The 13227-nt window shown below is 38.5% G+C and overlaps 1 protein-coding gene across 3 annotated transcripts in view; it reads right to left on the bottom strand.

Moving 5' to 3' along the window:
- ddr2 (discoidin domain receptor tyrosine kinase 2) overlaps positions 1-13227 on the bottom strand; it is a 43340-nt gene that overhangs the window by 13072 nt on the left and 17041 nt on the right. For all 3 annotated transcript variants that reach the window (XM_002933778.5, XM_031901065.1, XM_031901066.1), the window contains exons 2-10: positions 12883-12991; positions 10572-10674; positions 7342-7573; positions 6641-6788; positions 6096-6201; positions 4326-4509; positions 3272-3515; positions 2442-2504; positions 862-992 (exon numbers count right to left, since the gene is read on the bottom strand). In XM_002933778.5, the coding sequence (XP_002933824.2) occupies positions 862-992; positions 2442-2504; positions 3272-3515; positions 4326-4509; positions 6096-6201; positions 6641-6788; positions 7342-7573; positions 10572-10674; positions 12883-12985 (1314 nt within the window). In that variant the 5' untranslated portion in view covers positions 12986-12991. The remainder of the gene's footprint in view (positions 1-861; positions 993-2441; positions 2505-3271; positions 3516-4325; positions 4510-6095; positions 6202-6640; positions 6789-7341; positions 7574-10571; positions 10675-12882; positions 12992-13227) is intronic.

The following is a 13227-nucleotide window of genomic DNA, read 5'->3' as shown; positions in this document are numbered from 1 at the left end:
GAGATGGCCTTTCAGTAATTTGGAGCTCTGGATAATTGATTTCCAGATAAGAAATACTAAAAATAGCATGATACATTTTACGACACCTTTCTAGATCACCCTAATATGCTTACATGTAGATAGTTTTGCCATATTTTTATGGAAAAAATACTGGCCTTCCTATATTTTTGCCATTTTGCCCTATAAATAACATTGGCTTTTAGCATAATTTTTAATGGGCGGTAAAATACCAGGCAGTTGGCCACCCTATTTGTAAGTGATTTATAAATGGTATTGATTCATATCTGATGGGTTACAATATAACATAAACATCATTACTGCAAAGAACATAAGCATTAGGGTGAAGACACACGGAGCTACTAGTAGCAGCTACTTGTCACAGCTACTAAAATAGACAATGCTGATCATTTACTGATAACTGTCTGTACATGTGTTTTAGCAGATGCAATTCTCAGTATTGTCTATGGCAGGGTATTTTCTGGCATTCAGTAGCCATGAAAAGTATCTGCTACTAAGTAGCTTTGTGTGTCTTCACCCTTAGAGGTGTTGGCAAAGTCGCTGATACAGAGGTCACTGCCTTACAGGCAGTAGGGGACCACTTGAGTCTCTCCAGTTTTGTAAACACACCATCTAAGAAGACACCCAGAGCTACTAGTAGCAGCTACTTGTCATGGCTACAAGAAAAGACCATGCTGATCATTTACTGAAAATTGTCTCTATGTGTGTTTTAGCAGAGGCAATTCTCAGTATTGTTTATGGCAGGGGATTTCTGGTGTTTAGTAGCTGTCACCCTTACAATCACAGCATGAGAAACACTTTGTACTTTCCTTAGTTCTTTAATGACTTAGTTTAAGCATTTACCTTCTCAAGCATCTTTTGCCAGAACTGCCTCCAGAGGATGATGACAATAATTGCCACCAAAATGAAAATAATGGCTACCAGACAACCAATCAGAATGCGCGTATTGCTGTCATCTACTTTAAGAGTGGGATCTGTAATAGATCAAAGTGGGGAATAGTAATATATAATATATATTTGGGGTATAGAAACATATACATTTTCCATTACTGTTAACAATATCTATATCAAAGGAGGACATCATAGTACAGTATACCCCTAGGGGCACATTTACTTACTCACGAACGGGCCGAATGCGTCCGATTGCGTTTTTTTCGTAATGATCGGTATTTGGCGATTTTTCGGAAAATTATCGCGACTTTTTCGTAGCCATTCCGAAAGTTGCGCAAAATGTTGCGATTTTTTCGTAGCGTTCGGATTCATTCAAGCTTCAGTATGGTGACTTTTCTTGGGCCAGGTTGGAGCTGCAGGGTGCCATTGAGTCCTATGGGAGACTTTCCTTGGGCCGGGTTGGAGCTGCAGGGTGCCATTGAGTCCTATGGGAGACTTTCCTTGGGCCAGGTTGGAGCTGCAGAGTGCCATTGAGCCCTATGGGAGACTTTCCTTGGGCTGGAGCTGCAGAGTGCCATTGAGCCCTATGGGAGACTTTCCTTGGGCCAGGTTGGAGCTGCAGAGTGCCATTGAGCCCTATGGGAGACTTTCCTTGGGCCGGGTTGGAGCTGCAGAGTGCCATTGAGCCCTATGGGAAGCTTTCCTTGGGCCAGGTTGGAGCTGCAGAGTGCCATTGAGCCCTATGGGAGACTTTCCTTGGGCCAGGTTGGAGCTGCAGAGTACCATTGAGCCCTATGGGAGACTTTCCTTGGGCCGGGTTGGAGCTGCAGAGTGCCATTGAGCCCTATGGGTGACTTTCCTTGGGCCAGGTTGGAGCTGCAGAGTGCCATTGAGCCCTATGGGTGACTTTCCTTGGGCCGGGTTGGAGCTGCAGAGTGCCATTGAGCCCTATGGGAGACTTTCCTTGGGCTGGGTTGGAGCTGCAGGGTGCCATTGAGTCCTATGGGAGGCTTCCAAAATCATGCTAAGTCTGAAAGTTTCGCCCGCCGCTTACGATCGCTCAATACGAAAAAGTCGTGACAAGATACGAGCGAATCGTAATGGCTACAAAAAACTCGTGTTTTTTCGCTCAAATCGTATTGGTAACGAAAAAGTCGCAACAATTTCCGAAAAGTCGTAAAGGCGCCAAAAAAAAATCGCAAAAAATACGAAAAAGTCGCAAAATGTTCGTTTTCCAATCGGAATTTTTCTAATTCGGATTCGAATTCGTGTCTTAGTAAATCAGCCCCTTAGTGTACCCAGTAATACACCTTACCCAGTTTAAACAACTCAAACTGTATAGCTTTACCCTAGATTTTCAGTTTAATCCCATTGAGCTACTTTGTTATTTTTTTTTTGGAGCCTTTTACACAAACTTAGTAAGATGTCACATTACTTTTTTGTTCCATTAAAAAAAAAAAAATATATATATATATATATAGGTGGCATCATGTATACAAAATATTGGTAATTATTGGCAAGGATGAACATACCATATGTAGTTGGGACACTAGCTGGCTGTGGAGGGTTCATTGAATTGTTGTACATTGCAGCATCTAAAGAATTTTGAAAAAAGAACAGATATCACAGATATCAGTATAATCTATACTCTGTAGACTATTTTGCGACAGTAGCTGTGGGCATGTCATATTATCCCTCATATATTCTGTATATAGGTACTATTTCATTACATTTACTTTCCATTTCCATTTCCAGAATACATACATGCAATGCATTTACACACATTTGTTAAAGATCTACAAAAATAAATCAATCTTTAGTATACAGTGGTGGCCTTAATTTATACTAATGTTAATGTATTTTGGCATACCCTAAAGTAAGCAATATGAAGAAAGTTTTTTCTTATGTCCACAAAGGCCTTACAGGGCTTGTGGTAACAAGTGTTTAAACTATTGGATTAAACAAGAATACAAGATCTAGAGGATTAGCATCTAAACATGGGGTTAATTTAAAGCTTTGTCCCTTTATATTCTGAAGACTTACTATGGGAGGAGAGGGCAATTCTTTAATCTCACCATCCCCTGCAGTTTTACTATGAATAAGAAGCTCTACGATTACCTATATTGTTTAATGGGGGTACATAATTCCAAATCTTTATAAAATTGAATTTCTTGAACCATGTTAGACATCTAGAGGCACCACAGCTGCCTTCATTTAGATATTAGGTCACTATAATATAACTACAATCAAATTGTAGATGACCTGACTTCGGACATGTTTAACATACCCTGGCAAGCCTCTTACCAATCTCTTCTTAACCTGCTTACCCAAACCTCCATAATGTTTTTTAATTGCTTCTTACCAGATTGAAAGGTGATCTCACTAAACATCATCCAAGAGTCAGCAAAGTAGTAGTGGCACTTGATTGCCCTAGCCATGTGATTATGGAGTTGCACAGTTACATAGCGAGCGCTGGGGTTGGCATCATCCAGAACTAAAGTGGATGAGATGGAATTAGCTTCCCACTCATTAGCATCGGAGCGAAAAAAGCACTGGACATCCTTGAAGATTTTAACTCCCTTGGAAAACATATTGTTACAGTGAACCTAAAATATATAGATAAATGTTACTTCAGACACAGTCCTAGTGGGAACTGGCACATACTCTCTTTATTGAGCCAACTTATGCAGGTATGCTATAGTTTCAAAGTTGATAATCTCATCTGTTGTTAACTGTAGGACCCTGCCTACTCATTCTAAAGCAAACAGTAGTTAGAGGCATTCCATGGGATGCCCAAGTACTACCAACCTCCCGCCTCTTTTATATACAGTATTACATACAGTGCAAAGAGTTGCACATCAGGCTGCAGCACACAGGTCAAGGTGCACATGAAAAAAGAGAGCTTTGTGTTTGTTTTTTGTATCACATTTTGCAATGTGACCCTACATCCTTGCAGCAGGTAGACTGGTGATTTGACTAGTCATTGTTCTCAGTCTTTTATTGTTACATACAATTGTAAGTAAGACTATAAAATTATCTTGTTTACATTTTTAAACAAAAGCAAATCTGTAATGTGCGCTTGACCCTGCTGAACACTGAATACTGGTACAACAGAAGCTTCTTAGAGCACATGGTTACTTCTTAAGGTACAATGCAATGGAGCACAGGAAAATGCTGAAGAAGGTACCATTCTCAGAGAGAGCACATTGAAAAAAGGATGATAAATTTTGTGCACTAAAGTTATACTATGTCTGTGAGTGAGAATAAATGGCCACTTCCTCCTAAAAACTGTATTTGTTCTACACATTAACAGAGTTAGAACCAACACGCTAATTACATCACAGCAGGGGGAATATAAACACAAATACCAGAGGTATAAAACATTTTGCAGGTTTGTGTTATATTCTGCAACAAACCTTCATGGTTGTGAAGTTTCTTATTCTGTCAAATTCAAAAACGATTTCCACATAACCATTGCTGAAGCTTTCATTGCTCCATCCTACGTAGTCATACCCAGGCCACATGTGGTACTCATGAGTCAACGTGAAGTCATCTAGCCCAGAAACACCGTCTGTTAATTGGCCAAGTCCTTCAGTCATACTGAAATGGACAAATACATCAAAACAAGTCATAATGCCCGTATCTAGCAGGAAAACATATGAAGACATATTTTTGTTTGCTCATTTATATAGACATTTGTGTTTATCATATATAATTTCTTGTAGGGTGCTAATAATGCAACAGTACAAACTTTCTGATTCACTGAAATAACTACAACAGCACAAATTAAAGACTCTTGAGACAAGGAGATCCATTTATCAACATTCTGATTTTAGTGGTTTTTGAAACCACGAAAAAACTAATTTTCACTAAAACCACAAATGCCAAGTAATTTATTACAGCTTAATAAACAGCCTAATATAAAAAGCACAAAAGAAAAAACCCGCAAAAAGAATCCAAATAAGAATACGGAAACTTCGAAATCCTCTTTTTGTAAAAATTTCATTCCTTTACAAATAAAAAAAACACAAAAACCTCTAGAACCATAAAATAAAATATAATAAAGATTGTTACAATTTGCCTACTACAGCTCCATTGACTTTTACATGACCATGCATTTTCCTGGTTTAGAATAATTAGTATATTTTAAGATTTTTTAGTGTTAAATAAATAGGATTCATGAAAATGAACAAAATACAAACGTTAGTAAATGAGCCACATAGCCACAAGTGTGGCCTCCCATAAATGGATGCAAATGTTGCGCTTAATGACACTCACATTCATTAAAGAATCTTGCTTCCAAACACGCTTGTTGCACTTCTGTATAGTTGCACTGTCATTGCATTTGTTCTGTCTCTTCTGCTGATCTGTTTGAAAGTGTGCCTATTGACAGCGGGGAATCCAGGAGCTACCCCCAGTCTGAACATGGTGGTAATTCCAGGGTTCCTACAGCAGGCTGTGATGGTCACTAGTGGTTTTATAACATTGAATTGTAAAAATGGTATTAGAAGTGACTCAATCCCAACTCTAAAAATGCATTGACTCATTTGTGAATACATGCACACTCAATTGCATTTGTTTTGCCAAGCTGCTACAACTACAGTGGGCACAAATCCCTTTACGGTTGCATGTATTTCCCTCCCTATTGAGTTTCTCTATGTCTTCACTTCCTAATAGATTGAAAGCTTTTCGGGGCAGGGACCTCACTCTAACTATGGATTGAAATGTTAGTGCTAGATTATGTTTCAAGAAACTTATTACAGTGATTTTTGGCTTATCAATACAGATATAGAAACTGAAAGAGGTTCTTAATGATCACCGTCCAGTCCACTGGAGTTATTTTTGATGACTAGTGACTTTCATGCAACACATTACTGTATAGCCTTAAATATGAATGCTGCCACAATAATCCAGCACCTTAGCCATTTGGCTATTGGCCAGACTGCTGTAACTCTGCTATCCATTTGGGACTAGTTTGCACATGATCCAGTTTGGTCATCAGTCTGGCCAGATAGCTGAATTATGTGTGGCTATGATACTGTATGATCTCATTTTAAAACTCTGAGATTTGCATTTTCAGTCAAATTCTTATTCTTTATCTGCCTATGTGTAAATTAATGCATTTTTAACCCAGGGGCAATGGGGAGATACAAACAGCAAACAAAAAACCCAGGGTCAACCCTTACCTGTAACCAATTGCTCCATCATAGATAGTGTCATTCAGGTAAATGGCGTAGCCTTCTGGGAGAAGGAACTGCTGCCCCGAAGGAGCATTGTATGAAACTAATCCATCTACATAATGAAATGGAGATCCACTCAGAAATGCTTGATATGTTTTAGACAACTGTCATGGGACACAACAATATCTTATTTATTCACTAAAAATAAAATAAGAATTAATATAATATGGCTGTGGCGACTTTGAGAAAATTAAATTTTATTTACCTAATCTAATTATAAAAGGTAAACATTCAACATGGCAAATAATGGTGTGTTTTGCACCTATTCATGCCAAAAATTGATTAAATAACAGTAGTATGGAAAGTATGGAAACTGTACCGTAAAATTGGTACTATGCAATTGGAGTGAAAAAAATGGCTCAAATATATAAAACAAAACCTAACAACTGAACAGCACTGTGTTTGCTGCCCGCCATGTTTTATTTTACATTAATGGTCATTTCTATTTTTCTTCATAATGTAAATACCATCTTGGATTTGTGGACTCTTACCAAGCCAAACACAGCCATACAGCTCAACCCTCAAGCAAACATTCATAGAGTGGTCAGTCACTGGGATAAATCGTAGAAATCTAGCTACGATTGGTGGCTCAAGGTCTTTTAAGACAATGTCATAAGGGTTGACATTTCCATCTAGAACCTACAGGAAACAAGAGTGTAAAACATAATAGGATGAGAATATACATTGGTGGGGGTGTCAAAAATGCACTAACAATACAACTGTGTGAATGCACTACATAAATACTAACATACTGTCAGGATTTTGAATCTAAACAAAACAAGTATTTTTGTTAAAAAATCTGTAGCCAGAGGAATTTATAAAAATTATATATCCTGATTTATTTCTATAGTGGTTTTAAAATTGATTTGTTTTTCCTATAATAAATGTGATGATTTCTGCCACACATTTGAGATGATATGTTATATAAAGGCTATGTTATAGTATATTAGAAATGGGCACAGGCTTCATAGTGTGAAATTTAATAAATTAGTATTTTTTATTACAAAGAACTGGAGACAGAATCAAATGAAAAATGAGAGTTGCACACCTCTACATGATTACTAGGAGTCTTCATTTTTTAAAAAGGGAGTGCTACTTTTTATTGGCTACTAGAAATGCATTATGTGAATGTGCTGGTCACATCCATTACTGGAGTGTAAATATTTGTAAGGTACTTACGGTGCTTGCCTACCTGTCTACCATGCCGATTCCTCCAAGAAATCCAGCGGGTTCCATCCCGACTGTAATTGATCTTGAACATCTGAGCAAACTCATTGCCATGTCCTCCAGCATGTCGCCCTTGGGTGCCCACCAAGGTTATAAAATGGAGAACACGTAGGTCAATTTGGAGAAACTCTGTTAGTTCTTCAGGATCTACCGGCATCTCTGGACACCATGCTCCATCACCTCCTTCTGAATCCAGCCTGAAAGTATAGAGATACATTTAATTAGCATGGAAAGAACTTTGTAGAACCTGAATTGCCCAAACGTAGGCCATAATTGTCATGTATGAAAACCCTTCAAAATTAGATTAAAATCCAGAACAAATGTAATGCAGTGCATAACATACTAATGTGTTAGTAATCATAATCTATGAAGCTTTGTTTATTTGTATTAGTAATTAAGTTTTGTACTTGTGCTGTGATGTTTATATCACATTCAGTGATAACTATATAGTAATCTTCAATGAAATATAATTTGCTTATGACATTTGAGCTTGAATTCCAAACAATTGCAAGACAAATGAATGTCCCTGCTAAAAAAGTGGATACCCATACAAATTCATGGCCTTGTTAGGTGTTTCATCCAACCAGATCTCAGTAATGCCTATTATATTATACAAAAGTGATTCTCTGTTACAGAATAGAGCTGGCCACTGGAGTACCAGGGAAAATCCAGATGTTCCCCATTTCTTTAGGACCTCATGGCCATTTTCCTTATAACAAAACTTTAGCCACACATTTGGCTCTATTAGCTGTTTTCCACATATTGAATTCCTCTATCTGCAATTAACTTTGCCATTAGGTACCAATCTATACAAAGACCTGGGTCATGCCTAGCCCCAGCCATTTAACCATGTTCTAAACCCTAGCACCCAAAAGACAGCAGAGTATTCGGTAATAGTGATCATCTAGTACTGCCATTGCTGAATTCACACTTTTGTAATAATTCTTCTCCATTTGCCCTATTTAGCTCAAAAAAATTTCTTAATTCTAACAGTCAAACATACATGTAACACAAGCCCAATTTACTGAACTTGTGCTATACAGCTTCTTTAATTACACATATAAACTCAGTCAAAACCTTTACTAGCTCAAAAGGTTTTTACCCTATCTTAAGGTCCCCATACACGGGCCGAATATAGCTGCCGATATCGGCCCGTGTATGGGGAGAGCAGAGCGGCCTGGCCGACCAATACCTGGCCTGAAATTGGCCAGATCTCAATCGGCCAGGTTAGAAAATCCGGTCGGATCGGGGACCGCATCGGCTCGTTGATGCGGTCTCCGATCCGACTGCCCCATTGCTGCCCACATAATCCGATCGTTTGGCCCCAGGGCCAAACGATCGGATTATTTTTTTTTTTACCTAAATGCTCCCCGATATCGCCCACCCGTAGGTGGGGATATCGGGGGAAGATCCGCTCGCTTGGCGGCATCGCCAAGCGAGCGGATCTGCTCGTGTATGGCCACCTTTAGTCAACAACACACTATAACGAGCTCTCAAGCAAGACAGCTTACAGGATCACATGATTAAAACAAGCAATATTAAGTATTCAAATAGCCAGACTGGTAAAGTACATTAGTGATAGTGGGGCTTTAAAGGTTTGAATTTTGCGCCACCTGGCACATTAAGGTGACATCCTTTGGAAACCCTGGTGTATTATATGTATGCCATGTTCCTCAGCACATTGGCACTAATTTCACACCAGCTCAGTGACATCATCGCCATGTGTTAGACTGGCACAATATTGTTACACTATCACAATGATTACTCTTACATACCTGTTACTCTTAATGTGCCCTATTTTCCCAACCCCGCCCATTTTTGGCAAACCCAGCACCCTTGGCAGCAGTACAAGACACTCACGGGGATCAGATCCCTAACAGGACTGTCCTGCCCTCTGATGGCAACACTTTATTTTGTATTGGTCATTTTTACAAAACAGAAAAATAATATTCAAGAACTGGTATGTATGCATTATTTTTATTCAGTAAGTAAAAAAATAGAGTGCATAATAGTGACAATTGTTGCAATGTTTAGCAAAATATTATTGCCTGGCTACAGAATATTTATCAAGACAGTCTCAGTATCCCATGAAAATAAATCCACATCTATATAAAAATGATGTTTACCTAAAATTATAATGAAATGATGACCCTTAAAAACTAGACTTTTGTGACTTTCGACACCCCCATGTTCTTAAAAGGCTCCTTAGATAAAACTCCTTGCTCTATTTGGGCCATTCAGGTCTGTGCCTCCATGGAGCTAGGTCAAGGATTATTATGTGACCATTCCCTGCGCTCTTTCCTGGGGCAGCCTCCTTATGGACTCTTTTAGACTGCTTCAGGATCCTGGGGACAAGAAATTAACCAGTATAGAGAATATAAACATGGTGGCACCCATCAGATTAGAACCAGTACTCAGCAGGGAACATCTGAATGGGAAAGCGAGTTTTACACTGATATATATATATAAGCATGTCACTAAATATGTAAAGACAAACTTTCAGACATCGATTTATGATTCAATGCACTGGATAGCCATTTAATGCACTGAATTACTAATAAACTCTTTGTTTGAAGCCACTGACATTAATTAGTTGAATATATCATAGTACCATATATACTCGATTATAAGCCGATCCGAATATAAGCCGAGGTTCCTAATTTTACCTAAGAAAACTGGAAAAATGTATTGACTCGATTATAAGCCTAGCGTGGGAAATGCAGCAGCTACTGCTAAGTTTTAATAATCAAAATAAATACCAATAAAATTACATTAATCGAGGCATCAGTGGGTTATATGTTTTTCAATATTTATTTCAAAGAAAAACAGTAAACTAGCTCTGTAAGTGGAGAAGAGGGTCAACAAAAACAATATGAGTACTACCCCACGCTCATTGCACATTGGCAAACTGGCAGCAGACCAGATGTAAGGGGAAATAAGTATTGCTAGTGGGAGCCTAGGCCAGGGCACTGGAGGGTCTGGTTGCAGGTGGCCTTATTTGCACACAAAGGAGAGAGGGTGCTAGTCTAGAGGGACCCATGGCACCCGACTCGAGTATAAGCTGACGGTGACTTTTTCAGCATATTTTGGGTGCTGAAAAACTAGGCTTATACTCGAGTATATACAGTATTTGTACATTTACAAATCTGTTAATTGTTGTTTTTTCCCTATCTCCACAATCAATGAAATCCCTACCTTCCATATTTGGCCGCTGTAGATTCTGACCACTGACTGGAGGCTGTAATATCTTCATCAGGGATATGTCCTCCCGACATGCCCAGAGGGTAACGGCAGACAGCTAGGGATATGACAGATTACAATAGTAACTTAGATGACATCATGACCTATATTTACAAATTAATAAGAAAAAAAGCTTTCATGGACTTTAGAAACCATTATGCTTTATTATACTTTACTCACTGTTCACTCACTGTTAAGGATTTATGGATGAAGATTACTTTTCAATGATCCTGTGGCCAAATATGCACCCAGAACCACTGGTTAATAACACAGATATAGCCTAATAATTGAGAACCACATATCCAAACTTGCAGGCAGCCTTTTTCCATCTCTTCAGTACAAGATACTGGAACATGGCTTCTGAGAAGTAGCAAGGGCTAAGAGGGGCCGAAGATCCTTTCACAATACTATAAATGCTATGAGAGACTTCTTGGAAAAATATGCATCCAGTCTGTGTAAATCTCTTAAGCTCTCATTAGGTTATGTTCAGGGATGGTTTATGTATTTCTGATCAAGATGTGTTGCAAATGAATGTATGTAGGACATTTATATGGGCTATGAGCTCAGACTGTTGGCCTAAGAGAAGCAGGCACTTGTGAATTGTGTTATACATCAGGAGTCCTAAACCTCACTGTATGTTACTTCAGCAAAGGGCACAATATTTTACAGCTTACTGTATTTATTAACAGAATGCTCTTTCTGCTGGGTTTGGATATTCCAAATTTAGATTACAATAATTTAGCCACAGAATGTAGCATAAACTAAACACAATAGAAGTTATCTTTCTCTTCTGAATTCAGGGCATCACTGTTAGACTTAGCTTAAACATTGTACCAAATGACTCTGCTGGGGGTGGAGGGGCTCTTCAGGCACATGTAAAAAGAAGCAAAGCCCATGGTGCCACTGTCCTAAATAAATATAATAGTGCCATACTTATTATTATGTGTAACACTATTTGTAAGTATAATAAGAGATCACAAACATTCCATATAGAATGACTTCACTGTAAATGACAAACTTTGCAAGCATATAAACTGAAAACATACTTAGCATAAAAAAATGTCTAGTAAAACACAAAATGCCCCAGTTATGCATCCTATGTTTAGTCATTCCACAGGCTGGAAGCGGGTTGTTTATGTTGGCCTGCCCGTCATTTTCAGCTTCTAAATTTTTCTCCGTACGTTTACTCAGGGGGCCTCTTAACAGGGAACTGGAAACGTCAGGGTTTTATAGAATTTACAGTATGTAAACTAAATACATGAATTGAAGAGATATATACATGTTAACAATGAAAATCATCTTACATTTTTAACCACATAGGTTTTCTATGAAATATTTTGTCCATTTTAAGATATTGAAATTCTGTGGTGGGAGTCATGGTCAAACAGCTATGATCACTTTAACTGCCTCAGATATATATGTTTGTGGGTTGATTTGATTGTTATTCTGTAAGGTGGGGGATTCTAGGAGCTACCAAAGGATTCTAGTCTGAAACACTGGTGGCACTTTGCTTGGCTGACTAAAAATATAATTTTAATTCTTGCACTGCACATAGGGCCTTTGAGCAAACAATTACTGTTTGTATATATGTTTTGGAGCATACAAGGCAGTTTTGCATCTGATTTTTAGTGTTGGGCATTGGTGCCAAATCCCATGAAATCGCAAGTGTGAGCTATGGCAATCACCTGCAAGTGTTGGTCAGGTGCTTATTGCTTAAGGCATCGAATGCAAAATTTTGAAAGGTACAGTTGTTTAAAGCACTTGTAGGAACAGGATAATTGGAGCAGCCCTCAATCTACTAAAAACGGTGGTCAGCAAAGTGATCTATGTGCCCTTTGGCTTGTAGCTTTTATTTTTATTTGGATATTGTATTGTCAAAAAAGTACAAGAGCTATTCATGAAGCAGGGGTTAACTACAGAGGAAGCAGACCCTGCAGTTGCAGAGGGGCCCAGATGTGTAGGGGGCCCAGTGAGGTCCCTATTAATAAGTAACTTCAATATATCTTAGCAGAAATATCAACTTTCTAATATTTTAGGGCCCTAAATTAAATTTGCTCTGTCCTGTAGCATGTTTTGCTGGGGGCTGTGCAATTATTTAGGCAGCTGATGAACACATTTGCTTCTGTAACAGGTAGCTGACTAACAGAAGTCTGGAAGATTTCTCTCTTGGCATGGGAAAAAGCTATTGACTGACTTTGCTTGCATGGGCCCTTATCCCAGAGAAGGATACAGACCAATGTTATTTTAAGAGCGAGACGACACTTACCTGGATTGACCTGAGATTCCACTGAGCTCAGGATTAGTAGGAATAAGGGTAAAATCAGTGGAATTTGGCTTTTCCCTCTCATTTTTCGGCACTTCGGCAACATTGAAACCTGCAACAAAGGAAAGGCTATTACAATAAATGTTTGCTTTATTGGGACACAAATTCTTAAGGCAGGGGTGCCCAGACAGATGTGGGGTCTACTTTAATTGATCAAGATCTACCACATCAGTACTACTGAGAGAATTACATTCAGCTAAGATAAAACATATTTGTATAATATTTCTCAATTAGACATTTATAAATACACAACCAGGAGGGTTGTTTTTCAACTTCTTGAAAATGTAT

This window comes from Xenopus tropicalis, chromosome 4 (genome assembly GCF_000004195.4).
Source record: "Xenopus tropicalis strain Nigerian chromosome 4, UCB_Xtro_10.0, whole genome shotgun sequence".
NCBI lineage: Eukaryota > Metazoa > Chordata > Amphibia > Anura > Pipidae > Xenopus > Xenopus tropicalis.
This window is presented reverse-complemented; position numbering and strand designations above follow the sequence as displayed.